The sequence below is a fragment of the Lepidochelys kempii genome, chromosome 1 (genome assembly GCF_965140265.1).
Source record: "Lepidochelys kempii isolate rLepKem1 chromosome 1, rLepKem1.hap2, whole genome shotgun sequence".
NCBI classification, from domain to species: domain Eukaryota; kingdom Metazoa; phylum Chordata; order Testudines; family Cheloniidae; genus Lepidochelys; species Lepidochelys kempii.
This window is the reverse complement of record NC_133256.1, coordinates 286,972,878-286,997,413: the sequence shown is the minus strand read 5'-3', so window position 1 is coordinate 286,997,413 and position 24,536 is coordinate 286,972,878. Positions and strand designations below refer to the sequence as shown.

The window sequence follows — 24,536 nt, the reverse complement described above, 5'->3', positions numbered from 1 at the left end:
GAGGGCGGGGAGGAGAAGCGGCTGGGGGCGGAGATCGCCCCTCCAGAGCTGTTTGTTCCTATTGCTCTGTGTGTGCAGGGGGGGGAGGGTCCTGGCCGGCCGCCTTCCCCTGCTCTCGCTGAGCTCTATGTGAGGGGATCGGGGCGCTGATGTGCCTGGGCAGGGGCGGCGGCGGCGGCGCTGCTGCTGCTGCCGGCGGAGGAGAGGGAGGCTAGCGGGGCTGCGCTCTGTCCGGCGGGCCCGGGGCCGGGGGGATGCAGCGGAGCGTGGGCCGGGGGGGAGCGGATCGGGGAGGGAAAGCCGCCGCCGCCGCCGCCCGGAGAGGCCGAGGAGGAGCGGAGCGGAGCAGCCCTGACATGCCTTTCCCTCAGCCTCCTCTCCAGCGGCCATGTTAGCCCGGAAAGCCTCGGCGAGCGCGGCTGCGGGAGCTGCCTACCCGGCGGGTAAGGAGAGGGCAGGGCGCAGCGCCCGGGAGCGGCCAGCCGGGACACGCGGCCTTTGCTCGGGGGCCGGGGGAAGGGGCTCGGCCCGCTGCCCTCCCGGCCCCAGCGGCGCGGGGCGGGGCGGCGGAACAATGATTTGCCCCGGGCCGGGGCACGGAGGGAAGCCCGGCCCCGGGCAGTGTTACCTCTTCGCCCAGAGGCTGCCTGTATCCCCCCCCCCCCGAAGGGGCGCGGATCCCCAGCCCGTCCCCCCGCAGGCTCGGGATCCCCGGCGGTGGGGAGCGGGGATCTGGAGTAAGGGAAGCGGCGGAAATCGGATTGGCTGCGTGGGGGGTTTCTCGGCCAGACGGCGCGGGCGGCGCCCATCCGGGCTGCGCTGCCCCTTGGCATGTGCCCGGCGGCGGCGGCGGGGTCCATCGCGGCCCGCAGGGCTGCGCTGGGCTGACAAGCTCCGCGCACACGCGGGGCCCGATCCCGGCCCTTCCTGCTCCCTCCGCTGTGCCACGTTTGCGGGCCGCTTCCCAGGGCTTTCTGCGTCGGCAAAACAGAGTCTGGCGGCGGCAGGAGGCTTCCCCTCCTCCCCCCTTCCCCAGCCTGCGTGCTGTCAGCCAGGTCCGCCCCACCGGGCTCCTCTCCTCGCTCACCGTCTGCTCTCCCTTCCTCGGCAGGCAGGGGAGGGGACAGTGGCCGCCAGCTGCAGTCTTCCCCGGGCATCGGAGCCGGGGGATCCCGGACGGGAGCTGGGACCGGCCCGCCATCACCCATCGCCTTGCCGCCGCTTAGGTCCAGCAACACAGCCCACACGGTGAGAGCCGGGAATGGAGGGGGCAGGGGGCAAAGGCCTGGCTTGATCTATTTGCAGCGACCCTGTGCGGGCCATAGGACCCTCCCTATCCTCCCCGTGGTGCCTGGGGCTCTGCAGCGCCCGAGCATGTTCATTCTCCAAATGCAATAACCTCCCACCAGCCGCCTCCCCCTTCGTATTAATAGAAATAAATGTGCTAGGTGCCGTCAGGCTGCCAGCCTGCCCGTCTGCCAGAGAGCTGTGAATGAGGCTAGAAAGGACAGAAGGCGGTAGGATCCCTGTTAATTATCCTGCCTGTCTCATCATGTCTCATTATTCCTGTTACCAGCCTGGTTTCAACAGGTATTCTGATGGGGCTGGGGAGGGTACTTTTTTGTCACTTGAAGTTTGCATGGTTGGGATAGAACCCCTGGCGGCCATGAGTCCTGTGCGAAGGGGGGCAGGCCTCTGGTGTAGGAGGGTTTCCCAGGTGGTTCTCTGTAAAACGAATAATGTATAGACAGGGCTCATTTCATTTGAAAGGGTCTGGTCAAATGTTGCATGACTCCTTTTGAAGCTGGCACCTTGCGTGGATTTGGCATGGAAGGCCTGTGCTGGTACATGGGTTCCCATGAAATGACATTGCTTTGAAAATGAGGTTAGTCACTGTCATTAGAGGATGGCCTTTACTACAGTGGGGAATGAAAGCTGCTCTTTCCTCATTTGTCTGATTAGCTCAGGCTGATAGCTCTTTCCCAGGGTAACAACTATGATTGTATTCAGGGGCAATAGGTGGATGAAAGGCTGACAGTGCTGCTACAGCACAGTGTACCTAAAGAGGCGTGTGCTGCCTGACCTAAAGGGGATTTTTATTTTTCAGGTCTGTGATATCTCACATTATCTTCCAGTCCTAGCTAATCCCATTGGAATGGAAATTCACAAGTGTACCACTATTTATGGATGCAAGAGGGCATCTCTCTCTCCTTAACGTGTGGCTGAGTGGATAGTAGATCTATATGATTATATGTTAGCACTAAATAGCTCATGTTTTTATTTCATAGATTTTAAATGGGTGAAAAATGTATGATTTAAAAAGCATTGCTAGAATATTTTTCTTTGAGCTAATACTTACTTTATTGGATGCTCACATGCTATCATGGTAAACATATGGCAGAGCTTTAAACTGTAATGTGATTATGGGCTGATGGAAGGTGAAACTCTGCATTTGGATATTACTGTTGCACTGACTTTCTATGCTTTTGTGTTAAAAGCATTGGCCATTTACAATAAGAATAGGCTTTTTTAATGAAATAACACATTTAGGGTGCACTGGAAAAGAATGTGATAGTCTACAATTTGTGTCTGCATGCATAAAATCAACATCACTATATACGTAAAATACAGTATGTGTCCACAAATTCAAATGCCAAATTTTGTTCTGAGTTACACATATGTGAATGAGTTGAAGTGCTGACTGAGTTAAAAAGAATTAGAGGCAGTTTTTAAAATTTTCTTTTAAGAACAGAACATAAGACATAATAACAAAAAAACACAAGTAATGATTGTGCAGACTCATGCGTCCATTCTTGTGGCGCTCCCTGGACTTAATTGAGGCTCTGCATGGGCATATAGTGATCCACTTGCATAGTTCTACTTACAGAGTTGGGAGATAGTCTTGACAGTACAGACCCCCAATCTAGTGGGGTGGGTTTTTTTGCTTTTTTTTTAATGCACAAGGGTGGCCAACCACCAATATTGTTAGCTTTCGGGTCCTTATAACTTCTGATTGTTAGAATCTGTACTTTTGGGATATATGATCTACTGCACACAACATATTTAGCCTTGAATATTGTTTTAGAAATATTGCAGGCTGTCCCTCTAAATTTTGTAGGTTGTTATTTTGTGGTTGGTAGAAGATGCTAACATAACTTTTTATAGTAAGAATCAGATGTGACATTAGAATAGCGGATTGTAACTTTAAAAACCATTTGGATATGTCTGTTACATGATCATTCTAGGAACTGTAGTCCCAGTGACCTCAGTTAACACTGACTGATTAAAATCCCTTTAACTTTATGTCCCACTGCTTCCTCAAATCAGTCATGTCTAAAATGGAACTTCTCATCTTTCTATCTGAACTGTCTTCCCTCCCTCTATCCGTATACTTAAATGGTCCCCATCACCACAGTGTCTGAGTGCCTCCCAAGTAACTAAAAATAAAAATAACAATCTATCCCTTTTGCCTTCCCAGACTGTAGGAGAAATAGCTTGGCTGGTTTACTGGATTTGAGTGTGTTGTGTATATGAAGAATTTATCAAGGGAAAAAATGAGTTTTGCATTTAATTCTGAAAGTGAAGAGGTCCATTGTCATTCTTACCTCTTACAGGAGTGAGTTAAGTAGTCTAGGTCCAACTCCTGTCAAAATTCTGTCTCCCACCTTGTTGGTCAACAATTTAATTGTTGGTGTAGTATAGCTTCATGGGGGATCATGGTCAGAGAGATAGAGGTGTGAAGATGAGGACAGAGGTTGTGTAATCATGGCAATCTGTGTTGCTAACCAGACAGGCTGTTGTGTATGCACCAAGTAGAGGGTTTTTTGTTTGTTTGTTTTGTTTTTAAAGAGTGTGTGGCTTCCTCCTAATTCTTTCCTTCTCCCTTTCCACTGATACTGCCACTGTCTTTCTGGTCAGTCAGGCTCAAAAACATGGGAGCATCACTAATTCTTCTTTGTCCTTCTCTTCTCCAAAATCTGCCCTTTCCTCTCTATTCCTTACTTTCAAAATCCTTTCTTTCTTGCCTAAACTACTGTAACTTTTTCTCTTCAGTCTCTCATCTCTCCACTGTTGTATCCAATTAACATGCTGCAACAAAGATAATCTTCCTTACCTGCTGCCCTGATCATGTAAATCCCCATCCCTCTGTGAGTCTGTTAGAATTATTATTATTAATATAGAATACTGCCACAATGCCAGTTTCACCATAAATTCCTTTATTCAATCTCACGGCTGAATAGTAGTTCTACAATTGCTCTAAACATATCTAAAAAGCCTAAATTAAATGCAGTTTAATACATCCATACAATAACAAGCATTTATAAGCATTTGATCATAATACTCACAAAAGGGCTAACCCTAGGGGTGCTTGGACCCATGCTGGTCAGCTCCAACTTGATCAGGCTGCTATTATCAATGAACCCTTAAAGAGTTCACCCTCTTATACCCTTTATCAAACAAGTGATGTCATTGTTTCTAACTTAGCTAAAAACCAGGTTTTGGCCAGTTTGGAGTTATTGCTGGTTCAACACACACAATCCTTCCATATTATTTACTATGCCTCATGGAAGGAAGAAAAGGCCCCAGTTATCTTATCAGTTACCTTTCAGGTCCAGTTTTTCCAATTAGGCCATATTCTTTCAAGGCCTTCCTATTACTGCCAACAGACTGAACCTCACATGACCTTATATATATATATATATTCATTTTGAATTAATTCAACTTTTTATGTCTTACAGGGTCCGTCTACCAGCTTCTTATCTCTGCCCTCTGCTCCCATCTACATCTGTGCTTTTATTACTTGTTGCACCCACTCTTGTACGCACCACTCTGCCAGCTTCTCCTGTATTATTGCAATTCTTAGTCTCCTTCTCCCACTGCCTAGGACTGGATTGACCTTCCTCTACAATGCATCAAGCAACTTTGTTCTCCTTCTTCATGACCCTCCCCAAATTTCCCAGTTTGTAGTTAGCTTTCCATTACTGACCATCTTGCATCTACACCCTATTCTTTTGCCTCAACTCATAATTCTAACATTTAACTTAAATTACAGTATAACAGAGGTTCCCAAATTGTGGTCCATGAAGAGCTGATTGGTCACAGGCTGCTAGTTCTCCTTGTTTTTGGTTGCTAAATCTCATTAAGACAGCTGAAAATACATTACTTTATTACTGTTACTTTTCCATATAATCAGTTACTCTCATTGCCACAATTGCTCACGTTATGTGAATTTGAGTGGAAATGTCTATACAATCATGAATGCGAGGAGAGGCATTCGTAAGACAGTCTCTTTATTAAGATGTGGTCCACGCTATGAAAATTGTGTGTGCTTTAAATATCTGATACTTAGTGCAAGCTCTTCAGGGCAGGGACTTGGTCTTAGATCTGTAAAACACATGATAATAATCAAAATCATTTCAATAATGCTGCTACATTGGTATAATATTGGCTAATAAGGAGATATTTTTAGAAGTTATGAACCACAGAAGCACTTGAATCCATCTATAAAAAAAAAGGGCATTCATACATATGCGTGCTTGTGTTGTAAGCCACTAAATAAGCAATGAAGTGTGCTACACATGATACCCATATGTCTCTGGTGTGTTGTGAGCAACAAGGCTGAAAGCCAAGTGCCTTGACCTAGCCTAGAGAGAAGAGTATGTTGTGTAACAGTCTTTCTAGAAGTATTTTATTGCCTTAACAAAATGTTTTCCCCCACCTATTTTTGTAACATCAGATTGACAAGTCCTGGTTCTACTTGATATCTCTACAATCAGAGCCTTTGTCAGCCCGTCACATTGCTTGTTTAATATGATTCACTTTATCATTTTGGGGTTCTGATGACAACATAAACTGTTGTTTGGGCTTTGGTGGAATTAAGTCATTGTAAATAATTATAGCGCAACTATTTCCTTTGGGTGATTTTATAGGGTACAGCGCCTGAGACCAACTGAGATTAAAAACTGAAGTTGAAAAATAATTTCCTCAGTGTTGACTACATAGAGCACCTTGTTGCTCCTGGGAAATGCAATTAACAGGGGAAAATGCCAGGAAGAATTATGGTCTACTCTGGATAAGGCTTACTTGATCCTACAGTGATGGGCAGTATAGAAAATCCTAAAATAGATTTATGTATTGACTGGGTATCGCCCACACATGTACAACTGATTGCTGATCAGTCCCATTTGGTTTTAAAACACTGGACACAATTTATACTATTAAAGTATTTACAGCTAGTATAGTTGTGGTTGTAGAACAGTTTCCCTTGAAACCTCTTGTCCTCACACATTGATACATTTCTGAAACATATATTTATTTTGGACTAAATTTTTCCATGATGGGTCTCTATTTAAGGGGATATGTGGATGTTATGTACCCCATCCTACCCATTTCCATAAGACGAACAAATAAAGTTTTGCAGCAGCCAGTTTAGAATTATGAAATGGTAAAGAGAGAAAACATTTTTACTTTTATTTTTTTCTCTTTTGTAATTTATATTCCCAAATAACTCAAGCAGAGGAATTTTTCAGCTTCAGACATGATATGTAGATAAGTTTTAGTGAACACTGTGTGCTTTGATAAGTGTGAGAAGAAATGATGTATAAAAAAAGTTATGATTTTGAAAATATGGGCAGGAAAACATCCTCTTAAGATGTATATGCTGTGCGGGTATATGCAGATGTATAACTCTCTAGCTGTTTGGTTACAGGAATTTACAAACACATCTGCAGAAGCAGAAGGCGTTTATAAACCTCTCAGGCTTACACTGTCAGATGAAAGGATTGTGAGTTCAACAAGCAGTTCACTGCGGGACTACGAAGCATATAGCCCTTTATAGCGCCACAGGCCCATTAAGCATGGTTCATGGAACTTACAAGCTTCACTGGGGAAGCATGTAAGTTCTACAAGTCTGATCTTGAAAAAAATATCCAACACCTGCTATCCAGAGGACTATACCTGCTAGGCCAGGTGTCGGCAACCTTTCAAAGAAGAAGAGCCATTTTTTTGTTTTTGTCTTTGACCAAAATTTTTCGAGAGCTGCATCACATGCAAAGCTACTTGTAGAGTTAGAATTTATCAACTAAATAATTGAATATATTAAAGTTATTACTAGTCACCAATACTTTTAATGTGACTTCTGCTGTTGGACATCTTTAGAGAGTTGCTCAATGGTTGGTGAATATGCCGTGATTTTCATTTTCAAGCAGGACTCAAGACTAACATCGTGCAGTTGGCTCCTCAGTTTGTTTTTGATGAAATTCATGTTGGAAAACACTTGTTCACAGAAGTACGTTGAACCGAAGATTGAGAGAAGCCCTAATTCGTATTTCTTTAGCTGACTACAGATCAGGTAGACAATTCCAAAAGTTGAATATAATCTGGTCTTGCCGTTTCAGGTTGTCTATTTCAGACCACTTGTGTTGTAGCCCCAGGGTGGATTTCTGCCTTTCCAGATTTTCAAGTTCAGTGATAAGATCTTTCATATTTTAATTCCATAAATCCTTGTCTTGCAAGTCCGCTAATTCAAGTTCAAATTGCGCTCGACTGATTCCCGCAAATGCTGAAAAATTCAATGCAGAAGTGTCAGCTTCAAGTGGTTTCAACAGAAGTGACAAAGTGGCCTTTTCCTTCTGAACTCGTGAAATTGGTCAGCAAATGCAGCCTGCATTTTGATGACTGTTTCTGCAAGGAACCTAACGTCAATGTCACAGTTGTTTGTTTGTTTGTTTGTATTGCTTCAGTGTTGGGAAATGCACGAATATGCCCATCTCAGTGTCCCTTACAAACAAAGACAGCTTTCGTTCAAATGGAAGAACTTCTTCCAAAACCGAAATTGTAGTATTTCCTTTTCCCTGTAGCTTCCTATTCAACACGTTTAAATGAGAAGTTAAATCCACCATGAAATTGAATTTCTGCAGCGAGTGAGGATCCATTAGCACCGCATATTTAAGGCCCGTTTCTTGGAGGAACACCCTAGTTTTCTCCAGACAGGACGCAAACCTCATCAGGACTGCACCTCTGGAAAGCCATCTTACCTTGTTATACATGAGAAGATCAGAATATTGGCTGTTAACTTCTTGAAGAAGCTCGCAAAACTGCCGATGATTGAGAGCGCTTGCCATTATTTTGTTAACAACCTGTTATTTTGTTAATAATCTGCATGATCATTTCCATTACTTTTGAGATTTCCTCTGGAAAGGTTTGTGCACACAGCGCCTCCTGGTGGATTATGCAGTGAAATGAAATTACGTCGTGTTCCATACTTCTTTTAAGTAAAGAAACAAAACCTTTATGCTCTTCATGCTCAGTGCTCCATCTGTATCAATAGCAATTATTCTGTTGATGTCAGTATCTTTTTGTTTCAGACATTCAGTGACAGCAGATGCAATATCTTCGCCCGGGGCGTGTCCTTTGAGTGGCAAAAACGCAATCAGCTCTTCCTGAGGACCTTGATCATTAACGTATCTGCCGAGTAAGGCAACCTGAGTGATGTCATTCACATTGCATGTCTCATTGCAGGCAACAGAAAAACCTGGTGCTGATCTAATGTCACTAACCTGCTGGCTGGTTATGTCTGCGGCCGTCTTAATAGTTCTCTCCTTTCAGTCTTCGTAGATAATGGCATTTCTCTAATTTTTCTTAACTCTTTCACCTTTGTTTTTAAAATCGCCAAAGAGGTGCTCAAATGTTTTAATGAAACATTCGTTCACATATTCTCCACCTGTGAATGGCTTCCCTCGTTTGACAATTTCTTGAGCTGCCACGAAACTAGCAGTTGCGGTTCCACTCGACGCCTTCATCCATTTAGCAAACGTACGTCTTGTTTGCTCTGCTTTGCGTCGGAGTTCCTCTACTGATTTTCTCCTTGCATCTCCAGCTGGCTAGGTTTCAGCAAACGTCCAAGCTTTCTTTTCAAAATGTCTTTCTAGGTTTGATTGCTTATTGTTGGGTAGTTTCTTGTCTCAAACGGGGCACAATGGGAGTCCAGCTGAACTCACTATAAAAGCGTAAGACTCAGTCCAATCATTTTGAAATTCTCACTGTTCTTCTTCTGTCATTCTCTTTGTGGTTGTCATTTGTTTGACTGAAGGTATTTAGCTGATCTATTTTATTTCTGACTTTAAACTTTTTCAAACTGTTGGATGTTGGAACATACTAGTACAGACAGAGCAGGTCCACTTGCTTTTCACAAGAACTTCCATGAGTTTTATTGGTAGACAACAGTTGCCTTGTAATGAGCCATTTGAATATAAACAGGAGGGGGCTCCAGGCTGCAGCAGAGTATTGGGGTGCAGGAGTAGGTGAGGGGTCTGGGAGGGAGTTTGGGTGCAGGGGGGGTTCTGGGCTGGGGCAGGAGGTTGGGGTGCAGGAGGGGGTGTGAGGTGCAGGTTCTGGCTGGGAGGCGCTTACTACAGGCGGCTCCCGGTCGGCAGTGCAGCACGGCTCAGCAGACTGCCTGCCTGCCCTGGCCCCATGCTGCGCCCGAAGTGGCTGGCTGCTGACACGTCTCTGCGTGCCGCTGGTGTGGGGGGAGGTGGCTCCGCACGCTGCCCCCACCCCCAGCACCATCCTCAGAGCTCCCTTTGGCAAACTGCGGGGATGGTGCTTGCAGGCGCGGGCAGTGCATGGAGACCTGCTGTCTCCCTCCCACAACGGGCACGCAGAGACGTGCCAGCAGCCAGCTGCTTCTGGGAGCAGCGTGGGGCCAGGGCAGGCAGGCAGACTACTTAAGCCCTGCTGCACCGCCAGCTGGGAGCTGCCTGTGGTAAGTGCCTCCTGGGCAGAGCCTGCAACTCGCACCCCACAAAAAACAGCTGCCCGCAAGGGGGCAGCCAAAGAACCACATGCAGCTCCAGAGCCACAAGTTGCCTACCCCTGTGCTAGGCAGAGGTTGATGCACAGAGGCAAAACCCCAGGTGAATATTCAACCCCCATCCCTCCAAACTGGTTGGAAGAAGAAGAGTGCTGTGATTCCTATGATATGCTATCCCTGGATCCTGTGTGGGAGAGGGAGGTGCCATCTTTCATATCTGATTAGCAGGGGCCTGATAAATCTGAACCCCGTTTAGGCTGTTGGTTGGGAGAAAGAGCTCTCTCCCACCCCAGAACTACGTGATGCTGTGGGAGTAGGGAAGGGTGTGTCAGCTATTTTTGAGCCCTCTTCCCTTGTAAATAGCTTTCTAGTACTTACTTCTGCTTCTGTACATGCAGTCTCAAGAAGCAGCTGAGTGAAACTGAATGACTGGTCAGCAGCCAGGGAAGTGCTATCTAGAATCCAGTGAGAAGCAGTAAAAAAACTGAGCAGTCTTGTTAGTTTCATTCTTCTGCTTAGAAAACCTGTGTGCAGCAAGAGAAACACTGAAACTGTCTAAAGGCTCAGGAAGGCAGAACTATATTTAATATTTGGAAAGCTTATCTGAAAGCTTTATTAGGAAACAATTCCTACTCGCTACTGGTGGTGAGTGGATAAATGGATTTGTTTTTTAACTCCTGATACAAGACAAATAGCTACAGTTCAAGCAATGTACATCCTCTAGTGAAACCTACAGTACTTGTAAAATGAAGAAGCCAAATAGTCCTTAAAACCAGGCGAATCAAATGAAAAAATAAAATGAATTCAAAGGTTTAGATTGTGGCATTGAGCACTTAAAGAATTGCCAGAGAGATGGTTTCTTCCTCAACACCATCTCAGTCTCACTGCTCATAAGAAGTATTTTCTACTCGTGTCTTAAGTATGTTCTAGTTTTGTTGTTACTGTGCATCATAATATGTGGTTGGATTAATGTTGTAGAAGAAACCTTAACTTCTCCGATTTCTTGGCTTTAGTGTTTGTAACCTGCACTTTGCCCTAACGCCACTTTTTTATGTGATTCTTATTTACACAATCTTTTAATTCTGCTTATACTGAACCCTTCCCCGTAGCCCTCTCCCAAAACCAAAAAACCCTCGAAGTAATTTCGTGCTTGTGAAATATGCCTTCCTGACAGCTATGTGGACTGAAGTCCTGTCTTTACCCACCAAAGAAATATAGCATGCTCAGGAGCAGAGCAACTTTCCAGACCCTACCACACCAATATTCTTCATACTTAACCTGGAGGAATTGTCCGGAGGGGTCACAGGGCAGTTAAGTCTTCTTGGTGGTTTAATTCATGGTGTTTCTGAGAATTTAAGCAGTTAGTTCAATATTCTGTCTCTCTCCACTATGCTTGACTGATACAAGCTCCTTTGCTCTGAACGCCAGTATGTTGTAAAACTTCATTTAAGATCAGTCAGATTTGATTGTCCGGGCCCAAATGGCTTTGCAAATAAACATATGCAGTCATGTTACAATCTTGAAATAAAATAGACCTGTTATTAGAGCTGAGTCAAGATGTATGTAGAAAAACAATAAACTCAGCAGAAAGAATCACCAAGAATTCTAGAGGGTTTCCATATTATGAAAACTAAAGATGTGCAAACTGAAAGAATATCATCAAAACCTCAAGCTTTCATCCAGGTTGTCTGCTCTTCAGGAAACAAATGATTTTACAAAGAAATGTCTGTCATATTAGAGTAAAACCCTTGATAAAACAATGTAATCTGCTAACGGTGCACTACACGGGGGATTTTCTCCTGGGGAAGCCCTTTCCTCCGCAGTTAAAACATTGCTTGATCTCAGAGTGTACTCTTATCATTTCTGAATTTCATTTTGACATTAGTGCACTTTTGGTTACTGATTTGGCATACATTTTGAGGCCGGTAAGTCAGGTGGTGAGATAGCAGGAGAAATCTTCACACATTTGTGTAAGACCAAGCTGAAAGAATGACAAGTTATTTGTATTACAGTAAAACTTAGGTTTCAGAGGAACAGCCGTGTTAGTCTGTATTCGCAAAAAGAAAAGGAGTACTTGTGGCACCTTAGAGACTAACCAATTTATTTGAGCATGAGCTTTCGTGAGCTACAGCTCACTTCATCAGATGTTTACCGTGGAAACTGCAGCAGACTTTATATACACACAGAAATCATGAAACAATACCTCCTCCCACCCCACTGTCCTGCTGGTAATAGCTTATCTAAAGTGATCAACAGGTGGGCCATTTCCAGCACAAATCCAGGTTTTCTCACCCTCCACCCCCCCACACAAATTCACTCTCCTGCTGGTGCTAGCCCATCCAAAGTGACAACTCTTTACATAATCAAGTCGGGCTATTTCCTGCATAGATCAAGGTTTTCTCACATCCCCCCCACCCCCATACACACACAAACTCACTCTCCTGCTGGTAATAGCTCATCTAAACTGACCATTCTCCAGGTTTAAATCCAAGTTAAACCAGAACATCTGGGGGGGGGGGGGGGGGTAGGAAAAAACAAGAGGAAACAGGCTACCTTGCATAATGACTTAGCCACTCCCAGTCTCTATTTAAGCCTAAATTAATAGTATCCAATTTGCAAATGAATTCCAATTCAGCAGTTTCTCGCTGGAGTCTGGATTTGAAGTTTTTTTGTTTTAAGATAGCGACCTTCATGTCTGTGATTGCGTGACCAGAGAGATTGAAGTGTTCTCCGACTGGTTTATGAATGTTATAATTCTTGACATCTGATTTGTGTCCATTTATTCTTTTACGTAGAGACTGTCCAGTTTGACCAATGTACATGGCAGAGGGGCATTGCTGGCACATGATGGCATAGATCACATTGGTGGATGTGCAGGTGAACGAGCCTCTGATAGTGTGGCTGATGTTATTAGGCCCTGTGATGGTGTCCCCTGAATAGATATGTGGGCACAATTGGCAACGGGCTTTGTTGCAAGGATAAGTTCCTGGGTTAGTGGTTCTGTTGTGTGGTATGTGGTTGTTGGTGAGTATTTGCTTCAGGTTGCGGGGCTGTCTGTAGGCAAGGACTGGCCTGTCTCCCAAGGCTTGTGAGAGTGTTGGGTCATCCTTTAGGATAGGTTGTAGATCCTTAATAATGCGTTGGAGGGGTTTTAGTTGGGGGCTGAAGGTGACGGCTAGTGGCGTTCTGTTATTTTCTTTGTTAGGCCTGTCCTGTAGTAGGTAACTTCTGGGAACTCTTCTGGCTCTATCAATCTGTTTCTTTACTTCTGCAGGTGGGTATTGTAGTTGTAAGAAAGCTTGACAGAGATCTTGTAGGTGTTTGTCTCTGTCTGAGGGGTTGGAGCAAATGCGGTTGTATCGCAGAGCTTGGCTGTAGACGATGGATCGTGTGGTGTGGTCAGGGTGAAAGCTGGAGGCATGCAGGTAGGAATAGCGGTCAGTAGGTTTACGGTATAGGGTGGTGTTTATGTGGCCATTGTTTATTAGCACTGTAGTGTCCAGGAAGTGGATCTCTTGTGTGGACTGGACCAGGCTGAGGTTGGTGGTGGGATGGAAATTGTTGAAATCATGGTGGAATTCCTCAAGGGCTTCTTTTCCATGGGTCCAGATGATGAAGATGTCATCAATATAGCGCAAGTAGAGTAGGGGCTTTAGGGGACGAGAGCTGAGGAAGCGTTGTTCTAAATCAGCCATAAAAATGTTGGCATACTGTGGGGCCATGCGGGTACCCATAGCAGTGCCGCTGATCTGAAGGTATACATTGTCCCCAAATGTGAAATAGTTATGGGTAAGGACAAAGTCACAAAGTTCAGCCACCAGGTTAGCCGTGACATTATCGGGGATAGTGTTCTTGATGGCTTGTAGTCCATCTTTGTGTGGAATGTTGGTGTAGAGGGCTTCTACATCCATAGTAGCCAGGATGGTGTTATCAGGAAGATCACCGATGGATTGAAGTTTCCTCAGGAAGTCAGTGGTGTCTCGAAGGTAGCTGGGAGTGCTGGTAGCGTAGGGCCTGAGGAGGGAGTCTACATAGCCAGACAATCCTGCTGTCAGGGTGCCAATGCCTGAGATGATGGGGCGCCCAGGATTTCCAGGTTTATGGATCTTGGGTAGTAGATAGAATATCCCAGAGTGGTGTTCCATTTTGTCCATTGGTGCACCATACAGACACATAGAGAAAGCCCATGCTCTGAGTAGCTTACACTCTAAATAGACAGGTTTCAGAGTACCAGCTGTGTTAGTCTGTTTCTGCAAAAAGAAAAGGAGTACTTGTGGCACCTTAGAGACTAGTAAATTAATTTGAGCATAAGCTTTCGTGAGCTACAGCTCACTTCTTCAGATGCATGCCTTGGAATATACAGTGGGGAGATTTATATACATAGAGAACATGAAACAGTGGGTGTTACCATATGTACTCTAACAAGAGTGATCAGGTCAGGTGAGCTATTACCAGCAGGAGAGCGGGGGGAGGGGGAGAAACCTTTTGTAGTGATAATTAAGGTGGGCCATTTCCAGCAGTTGACAAGAACCTCTGAGGAACAGTGGGGCAGGTGGGGGGAGGATAAACTTGGGAAAATAGTTTTACTTTGTGTAATGACCCATCCACTCCCAGCATTTGCTCAAGAAACTCCCTGAAAAAGCACAAGAACAAATCCGCACAGCCACACCCCTGGAACTGCAACCAGGGTATTCTGTCTGCTATCCAAGATCCATAAACCTGGAAATCCTGGACACCTCATCATCTCAGGCATTGGCACCCTGACAGCAGGATTGTCTGGCTATGTCGACTCACTCCTCAGGCCCTACGCTACCAGCACTCCCAGCTATCTTCGAGACACCACTGACTTCCTGAGGAAACTACAATCCATCGGTGATCTTCCTGAAAACACCATCCTGGCCACTGTGGATGTAGAAGCCCTCTACACCAACATTCCACACAAAGATGGACTACAAGCCGTCAAGAACACTATCCCCGATAATGTCACAGCAAACCTGGTGACTGAACATTGTGACTTTGTCCTCACCCATAACTATTTCACATTTGGGGACAATGTATACCTTCAAATCAGCGGCACTGCTATGGGTACCCGCATTGTCCCACAGGATGCCAACATTTTTATGACTGACTTAGAACAACGCTTCCTCAGCTCTCGTCTCCTAATGCCCCTACTCTATTTGTGCTACATTGATGACCTCTTCATCATCTGGACCCATGGAAAAGAAGCCCTTCAGGAATTCCACCCTGATTTCAACAATTTCCATCCCACCATCAACCTCAGCCTGGACCAGTCCACACAAGAGATCCATTTCCTGGACACTACGGTGCTAATAAGTGACGGTCACATAAACACCACTCTATACCGGAAACCCACTGACCGCTATACCTACCTACATGCCTCCAGCTTTCATGCAGACCACGCCACACGATCCATTGTCTACAGCCAAACTCTACGATACAACCACATTTGCTCCAACCCCTCAGACAGAGACAAACACCTACAAAATCTCTATCAAGCATTCTTACAACTACAGTACCCACCTGCTGAAGTGAAGAAACAGATTGACAGAGCCAGAATTGTACCCAGAAGTCACCTACTACAGGACAGGCCCAACAAAGAAAATAACAGAACGCCACTAGCCATCACCTTCAGCTTCACCATCACCTTCAACTAAAACCTCTCCAATGCATCATCAAGGATCTACAACCTATCCTGAAGGACAACCCATCACTCTCACAGATCTTGGGAGACAAGCCAGTCCTTGCTTACAGACAGCCCCCCAACCTGAAGCAAATACTCACCAGCAACCACACAACAAAAACACTAACCCAGGAACCTATCCTTGCAACAAAGCCCATTGCTAACTGTGTCCACATATCTATTCAGGGGACCTCATCATAGGGCCTAATCACATCAGCCACACTATCAGAGGCTCGTTCACCTGCACATCTACCAATGTGATATATGCCATCATGTGCCAGCAATGCCCCTCTGCCATGTGCATTGGCCACACTGGACAGTCTCTACATAAAAGAATAAATGGACACAAATCAGACGTCAAGAATGATAACATTCAAAAACCAGTCGGAGAACACTTCAATCTCTTTGGTCACTTGATTACAGACCTAAAAGTGACAATTCTTTAACAAAAAAACTTCAGAAACAGACTCCAACGAGAGACTGCTGAATTGGAATTAATTTGCAAACTGGCTACAATTAACTTAGGCTTGAATAAAGACTGGGAGTGGATGGGTCATTACACAAAGTAAAACTATTTTCTCATGTTTATTCCCCCTCCCCCCCCCCCCACACTCTGTTCCTCAGACATTCTTGTCAACTGCTGGAAATGGCCCACCTTGATTATCACTACAAAAGGTTCCCCCCCCCACACCTGCTCTCCTGCTAGTAATAGCTCACCTTACCTGATCACTCTTGTTACAGTGTGTATGGTAACACCTATTGTTTCATGTTCTCTGTGTATATATATCTCCCCACTGTATTTTTCACTGCATGCATCCGATGAAGTGAGCTGTAAGCTCTTGATAGCTTATGCTCAAATAAATTTGTTAGTCTCTAAGGTGCCACAGGTACTCCTTTTCTTTTTACTCTAAATAGACAAGCAGTCAAAGAGTGGAAGAAAGGAAGTATTTCCTTCCTATTTTACAGATATGGAATTGAGGGGTCAAAGAGATTAAAGGAAATCTGTGGTAGAGCTGGGAGATCTCCAAAGTCCCAGCCCAGTTCTTTATCTGCAAAACCATCTTGCCTCTCTGTTCTACCTTTTAGTGTCTGTCACTGGTAAAAACTGAAAGTTTGTTATTGACAAGATTTTATCAAGACATTCATCCAATAATCTTTGTCCAGTATGTTAATGGAAAACTAACCAAAGACAATGCCTTTATTTTGCTTATGTCCCACATGAGTAATATCACAGAGGTAGTCTGGCATTCTGGTTTCAATAATATTTTTGAAATTAATCCGTGAGTGTCATTCACAGCCCATGTCTTGATACTGAAGTTGTGAAATTGACTTCAAAGATTGATATGGTTGTGTTAATGACTTAGAACCCGTATTTGTTAAATGAATCTTAAACACTTAGGGTTGCATAGCATTAGCTTCACTATTTTATCCTTGCAAGTTTTTCCAAGAAATTAATATAGAAAAATCAGACCCCACGTCATTATAACTGATATATCCAAGTTCATTACAGGCAGGAATGAAGAAGATGCATTTCGATTCTTAAGGCCTGTTTGTCAGAAATACTGAGTATCCACAACTTCACTTGAAGTCACTGGGAGTTGTGGGCTCTGAGACCACTCAAAAATCAGGTCCTTAGACCCAAGCTTATCCCATCAGTACATTGACTACATTTTTGTTACTGTAATTTGAATTAATTAATTACATTAAAACTTAGTTTTGTTACCCTTTTACTCTAAGACTCAAATTTATTCTTCCATTGACTTCAAATGAATTACACTAAGGATGAATTTGAGTTGTAAAGTTACAGAAAGTTATTTTTTATTTTAATTTACAGCTTGAAATTAATGTATTTATGGATTGTTTAAGGCCCTTTTTACGAGAGAGAATGTCCTCCGCATAAAGCAAATGAGAAATTACAAAGATATCTGTGTTAGGAACAAGGGTTTGCTTATATATTTCTTGTTTCTCATTACAAATAGCTGTTACGTAAATAGTTGCTTTTCGCAACTCTGATCACATATTTTATTGTTTGAAAATGCTTGAGATTCATGCTTAATCCATCATACAAACTATACAAAAACAAAACATAATTTCTAAATCCAGTCCTAATTTTTTTTAATTACAGAGAGCGGAAAATAGATTTTGATTGTACGCCCTTTGAGGCATGGATTTTTTTTTTTTATGGTTTAGTGTTTGTCCAGTGTCCAGCAATCAATCTTGAGAGGTGCTATAGTAATAGAAATACAGTACCCAGTTTGGCAAACTGCTTAAGCATGTGCTTTAAGTCCTACTGATGTAAATGCATTGCTGAATTGTAACTATAGAGTCTATAAATGTTAAACTTGGTCTCTTGCACTTTCGTAACATCCAGATTTTTTTTTCTTTTGAAATGTCAAAACTCATTCCCTTCCATTTAAAATTGTATATGACAGCCTTTGTCCCACAGCAAATTTTGGAAGGAGTTAAAATCCTGATTTGTAAGAATTTGTGGAGTTGGGGGAACTAAAGGTGCCTTATCAATAGAAGTTCCTGCCGGTGATGTGAATCTCAAGCATAACTGAAACTGCTACTTTGTATTCTCTAGAGTCAAGTTTAATTTCCCTCCAGCATATTTTTTGATATTACTGGGCTGTTGCCTTACAGATTCTCTGGAGAAATTATTAAGTCCATGATATTACCATACCCTTATTTGCCTTGCTGCAGACCTCTTATTTAAATGGTCATGACAGTGAGGAAAGTCTAGAAGTATAAGAGATGCTAAGATCTTTAAAATGGGACCAGTAACGAAAGATATCCTGGGATATTGGTCATATGTTTAACCTAGCTGTAAGCAGCTTTAGAAAAATGATTAATTGAAGTAAATTGGGCCTGGTGGGGGGACAGAAGAAGTAATTTTGAAACATTAAAAAATGTGTAGAACTGAATGTTCTAATTGGAAAAATATTATTTTGAATTTTAGGTTGGAGGCAATAAGCACACAATGAATGAGCACCTGCACGTTGGTAGCCACGGACAGATTCAGGTTCAACAGCTGTTTGAAGATAATAGCAACAAGAGGACAGTTCTAACAACACAACCAAATGGGCTTGCAGCAGTAAGCAAATCTGGATTGTCAGTGGTGCCGGACAGACAGATAGACAGTGCTCATAGACGACAGGGGAGCTCCAGTTCTTTAAAATCGACAGATGGGACAGGGAAGGTGAAAGCCTCCTTTATGATACCAGAGCAAGCAATGAAGCAATACATGCAAAAACTAACAACCTTTGAGCATCATGAAATTTTCAGTTACCCTGAAATATACTTTTTGGGTCCAAATGCAAAGAAGCGGCCAGGTGTGATTCAAGGTCCAAACAATAGTGGTTATGATGATGACCAGGGGTCTTACGTGCAAGTACCCCATGATCATATTGCATACAGGTATGAGGTCCTGAAAGTAATAGGGAAAGGAAGTTTTGGCCAAGTTGTGAAGGCTTATGATCACAAGACCCATCAACATGTGGCGTTAAAAATGGTGAGAAATGAAAAACGTTTCCACCGCCAAGCTGCAGAAGAAATTAGAATTCTGGAGCATCTAAGGAAACAGGATAAGGATAACAACATGAATGTTATTCACATGCTGGAAAACTTTATATTCCGCAGCCATATCTGCATGACATTTGAGTTGCTGAGCATGAACCTTTACGAGCTAATAAAGAAAAACAAATTTCAGGGCTTCAGCCTGCCATTAGTCCGCAAGTTTGCCCACTCAATTTTACAGTGCTTAGATGCTTTGCACAAGAATAGAATCATTCACTGTGACCTTAAACCAGAGAACATTCTGTTGAAGCAACAGGGTAGAAGTGGTATTAAAGTTATTGATTTTGGCTCTAGTTGTTATGAGCATCAACGTGTCTATACTTACATTCAGTCACGTTTCTACCGTGCTCCGGAAGTGATCCTGGGTGCTCGTTATGGGATGCCTATCGATATGTGGAGCTTGGGCTGCATTCTAGCAGAGCTTTTAACCGGTTACCCGCTCTTACCTGGAGAAGATGAAGGGGACCAACTGGCTTGTATGATAGAGCTACTGGGCATGCCGTCCCAAAAACTACTGGATTCATCCAAACGAGCCAAAAATTTTGTGAGCTCTAAAGGTTATCCCCGTTATTGTACCATTACCACATTGTCTGATGGTTCTATAATACTCAATGGTGGCCGCTCCCGAAGGGGAAAATTGCGTGGCCCACCGGAGAGCCGAGAGTGGGGGAACGCATTAAAGGGATGTGATGATCCCCTCTTCCTTGACTTCTTAAAACAGTGTTTAGAATGGGATCCTGCTATACGCATGACACCCAGCCAGGCTTTACGGCATCCCTGGCTTAGGAGACGTTTGCCAAAGCCTCCAACTGGAGAGAAGGCATCGGCAAAACGAATAACAGAAAGCACTGGTGCTATAACGTCAATTTCCAAGTTACCTCCAACATCAAGCTCGGCTTCAAAACTTAGGACTAATTTGGCACAGATGACAGATGCCAATGGGAATATTCAGCAGAGAACAGTGTTGCCAAAACTCGTTAGCTGAGTTTGAATAACCCAATGCTGGTCATACGAGAAATGCTACATTGCTGAGCCTTATTCGTATGAAAAAGTAGCTCAGATTTTTATTTGCTCAATAACTTTATTCATTTGTATCTTTTCAGCACTCATTTTAAATGTAAGAAATTTTGATTTTGTTTTTATAAAAATATGGGGACAATGCTTTAAGTTTTTATACTTATTTTTAAAAGTGTTTGTTTTCTAAAGTACAATTAGCCTTACTGTAATTAGTGTGGTACAGTAATAAACATCAGTGGCAGGCCACTGGTTACAACATGACTGTCATGCATTACAGCTTAGTGTCAAAGGTGTTAACCATTTTTTTCCACATGGTTCATGTTAGTTTTCTCGTGGACAGAGGTGAAAGTGGGCTGGTACCGGCAGCAGTGCTTTAAGGACTGTCCTTAAAGTCACTTCCCCGTTTTCCCCGGCCCCCCCCCCGGGGCTGCCAGTGTGGGGGGGATGGGGCAGCTGCCCCAGGGCCCAGAGATTTAAAAGAGCCCGGGGCTCCTAGCTGCTGCTACTGCAGCATCGGCTGGTGCCCCGGGCCCTTTCAGTTGCCACCGGAGCCCTGGGTGGTGCAGGCCAGGCAGCGTGGAATGGCTGGCTGGGGGAGGCTGACCCCCCACCCCCACCCCTTCCACCCAAGGCCCCGCCCCTTCCCGGGGCCCATACTGGTAAGTCTTTTATCTTACTTTCACCCCTGCCCTTGGGGTAAATTTGCAATACTCTTCCTTCTCTGAATTCATTTACAGATATAAGTCCTGATCCTACAAACACTTACACAAGTGCTTAATTTGATGCCGGTGAGTCTAGTCACATGAGTACAGTCAAGCACCTGTGGAATGGGGGCCATAGCATGTTTTCATTTTCCATATAGTAGCTTGGAAGAAATGATATTTTGTAACAATGATATAGCTACATCCTATAGATTTTTTTGAAAAGAAAAAACAACATTAATGATTAAAATAAATGTTCAAATGTAAGCCAAAAAAAAAGAGAAGAAGCTGTGTCCAGCACTAAAATTACCCAAGTGGCATTCATATTATGTAAAAAAGAGAAAGATGAACAGACAGTGGGAGAATAAATGAAGGTGGGAATATGTGTTAATGTGACAAATGAGCTACTTTCTATAGATGAAGTTATATAAAGCAAAATGTTTTGCACATAACTTTAGGTGTACAACCTATATTCATGTTTGGTTTCCTTTTTTTCTCCTGTTTTCTTCTCTCTCTGCTTAAGTACAGCTAGGCCTCACTACATCATACATTCAGAGCTGTTTGCTCTGTCATTTTCATACTGTATCTTCCAGACTGTTAATGCAACACAAATTTCACAGATTTTTTTTTCCAGATAATCTGTTTGATGGATTATGAATTCTTTGGCACATTTTAACTTCAGATCAAATCAGTGTACAAGGGCAAATGTTGTTTTGCTCCTTCAAGATAACTATTCATTTTTAGAAAACAAGACACTAGACAAGAAAGTCACTAACCTAAAGATTGTTAATTCTGAGCATCTGCAAGTGTTAATTGTTTCCTCAGTAGAATGATTGGAAGACATAAAGTTAATCAGTGAAATAAACTGATGCACTACATCTCTAGGGGACAAAACATTAAGGAAAAGATAAGTGGTTTGAATTAATCTTTAGCATGGTAGCTGAAGAAAACTTTGAAGGAGTGGTAGAGATTTAAGTAGATTTGTATTTGTGTGGTTTTTTTTTTAAACTGAACTCAGAGAAGGAAGATGGTCTTTTTCAAGGAGTGATCTCTAGAGTTAGGATGAGAATGGTCACACATGTAATATGTTTTCACTAGTAACAGTTTGTTAAAATCAGTATTATATCTCAAGCAATGACCGTGATCTACCTTGGATGTATGAAGTACATGAAAAGGAAATTTTGAAGAAAGTAGAACATAATCTAGAAGGATTTGCGAATGTCAGAACAAGAGAAGTTTGGGTGGGTTGAATAAAACTTCAATAACTTTATTATAAACAATGTTTATATGCACAGATTGCATTAAATTACTTGTAAAAGTTGTTAAAAATACTTAAAGCATGGTCCCCAGAGAGGCCAAGAAAGTTTCCGGTTAAGTTCTCATTCATATTCATTCAGATTTTTCATTTGAAAAGAAAGCAACATAAGTTTTATTTAACTGAAGACTCTGGGGGCGGGGTATGGAAAAGAAATGACACTACTCTCAGGAAACATATAATACAACTATTTGCCAAAAAGTCAGTACACAAAGAAATCCTGAAAATTAATTTCTGATAAAGGATGGTGTTTATTGATGATTGATAACATTAAACATTCAAACACTGATAAACTAATTTTTCTTACTATATTTTTTAAATTATAGTTTCCTGCCTCTAGTCAAATTTTAAATTATTTAGAAAGTGTTAAATGTAAACAATTTTATACAATATGTGGAAGTGCAATATATAAACATGTATGGAATCATATTCAAAAATGAAATATAATACAAATAGGGTAACAGTGGCTTCTGGAATCTAAATATCTGGTGATTGACAATTGGTAATTTCTAGGTTTGGAAAAACATTTATTTACATGTAAAATAAACCAGTTAAGCTCCTACCCTCCAGCTGTTTAGGAAATCAGCAAGGGATAAATCAGGAATTCCATTCTGTTAGAAAAAATGATTCCCCCCCCCCGCCCCGTATGTTTTCTAAATTAAACATTGGAACCTGTACCTGCCTTTAATGTAAATTTAAGGTGAAAATATACATAATGTTCATGGGTCATTAGTAGACTAAAACCACTACATTTTCTTTTTCATGTAACCAGTTTTTTAAATACCAATAATGCATTTGTGATGGACTTTATTCATAAATGCTACCGGAAACTTTTAAGCCAAAATATAGTGTGCGGAGCTATTTTTAACCCAAATACAGTAAACTTCTTTTCCATTTAAAAGAGCAGCTATATTATGGATTTTAGTGATATAGCTCTTGTTATTGTAGCTTATTTATAAATGTAAAAAGAAGGGGGGGGGAAGAAACTGATATTGCCTCTTGCTTTGATGTGATTTAATGATAAGGGCTCTGATAATTAGGCTGATAGAAGTGGCTTGGAAACAGTGCTTAGTCTCACATGTTACCATTGTCTAGAGATGTCTGAGCTATTTTCAGATTTAGTAATAGCACAGTGTTGTCTTGTCTTTGGTTGCAGTCTCATTGGGCTCAGTTTCTTGCACCACTGGAGTGTTCATTACCACTTAAGTGTATTGGAACAACAGAGTGATGCAAGACGTGTAGATTAACAACAGAGGATAGATTGTGCTCTTGGTGTTAACAATGTGCCTTTTGTTATAAATGCCATTTTGTAGGGCAGACATCTTGGCCTGTTTAACCCTTTGAATACTAGATAATAAGGATGAAATCTATTTTTAAATGCTAGATCTATCTTAAAACATCCTGTACGTTTTCAAAGCCTTAATAGAAAACATAAGGCAATCACACTATGTCAGATAAAACATTCTGTTATTGTAGTAACTTCTATGTTGCTTAAGGGGTTAAAGATGGCACTTCATGGTTAGTTGTATCTTAACATCAGACTGATTTTTTTAATATGTTTTTGTTATGGTAACACTAGTGGAAATCAACTGTATTTGTAAAAATTTACCTCAAACTGCTTAATTTTATAGTGTGATTTAATCCCAGGGCATTTGGTATGAACCAAAGTGCATTCCTTTTATATGTGCCTGGCTCTAATAAAGATGGCCAGGGATTTTTACAATTTGGGTGCAAGGCACTTAAGCCACTTTTAACTTGGTGGGTGGTTTGGAGCGATAAAGGACTCCATAAGAATGTTAAAACACTTTAGACATAAGTAGCATTGGGCTATATTTGAATCTTTAGGAAAGTGTGTGTATTATTTGATGCTCTCCATTTTTATAACACCTTTTTGTCCCCATCAAGAATATTTCTGGTAAGTAGGAGACTTTTTTTTTTTTTTAAATTCTTGCTGTCAGTAAAGATTTTAATATTGCCCAACTTGATGCTGCGGTAGCATTTAAATAAAAAAAAGCATTTGTGAATTATTGTTTGTAGGGGCTTGTACATCTCTGCTACAAATTGTAATTACTCAGCTCAACTGCTACAATTACGTCTAAGCAGTAGCTTGGGTTTGTATTGAGCAACGACTTAGACACGTGACTGTAATATGCTGCAACTGTGTGTACTGAAAACGTGAAAAATGATTGAATGTGGACTGTGTATATATGTTTGTATAATTTTCTGTGAGATGCTGCTGTCGCCACTTAACATGAAATATGTTGTAGTGGATTTTAATCCTAGTGGCCAGTTTTATGATACTGTATGTATTGTACAGCTGATGACAGGAGTAAGACTGTTTTAGTGCATATTTGTTACAGTTTATTGTTGTGGCCAGAGATCATTTCAGAATAAAACTTTATGTCCTACTTT

The 24,536-nt window shown here is 42.4% G+C and overlaps 1 protein-coding gene across 4 annotated transcripts; it reads left to right on the top strand.

Moving 5' to 3' along the window:
* Positions 1 to 24,536, top strand: DYRK2 (dual specificity tyrosine phosphorylation regulated kinase 2). 4 transcript variants are annotated; one of them, XM_073327843.1, is made up of 3 exons: positions 1 to 443; positions 1,112 to 1,248; positions 18,475 to 24,536. In XM_073327843.1, exons 1-3 carry the CDS (start codon positions 389 to 391, stop codon positions 20,074 to 20,076), a joined length of 1,794 nt encoding a protein of 597 aa, XP_073183944.1. In that variant the 5' UTR covers positions 1 to 388; the 3' UTR covers positions 20,077 to 24,536. The 4 variants fall into 4 exon arrangements, with proteins under 4 accessions (XP_073183944.1, XP_073183946.1, XP_073183945.1 ...); XM_073327844.1 differs by lacking the exon at positions 1 to 443 and adding an exon at positions 8,367 to 8,473 and having other exon boundaries at positions 1,164 to 1,248; XM_073327846.1 differs by lacking the exon at positions 1 to 443 and adding an exon at positions 4,740 to 7,351 and having other exon boundaries at positions 1,205 to 1,248.

Coding starts and splice junctions, on each gene's coding strand:
- DYRK2 (XM_073327843.1), top strand. CDS start 389: ATGTTAGCCCGGAAAGCCTCGGCGAGCGCGGCTGCGGGAGCTGCCTAC. Junction 444..1,111: donor GGGAGCTGCCTACCCGGCGG/GTAAGGAGAGGG, acceptor CTTCCTCGGCAG/GCAGGGGAGGGGACAGTGGC. Junction 1,249..18,474: donor CCAGCAACACAGCCCACACG/GTGAGAGCCGGG, acceptor TTTGAATTTTAG/GTTGGAGGCAATAAGCACAC.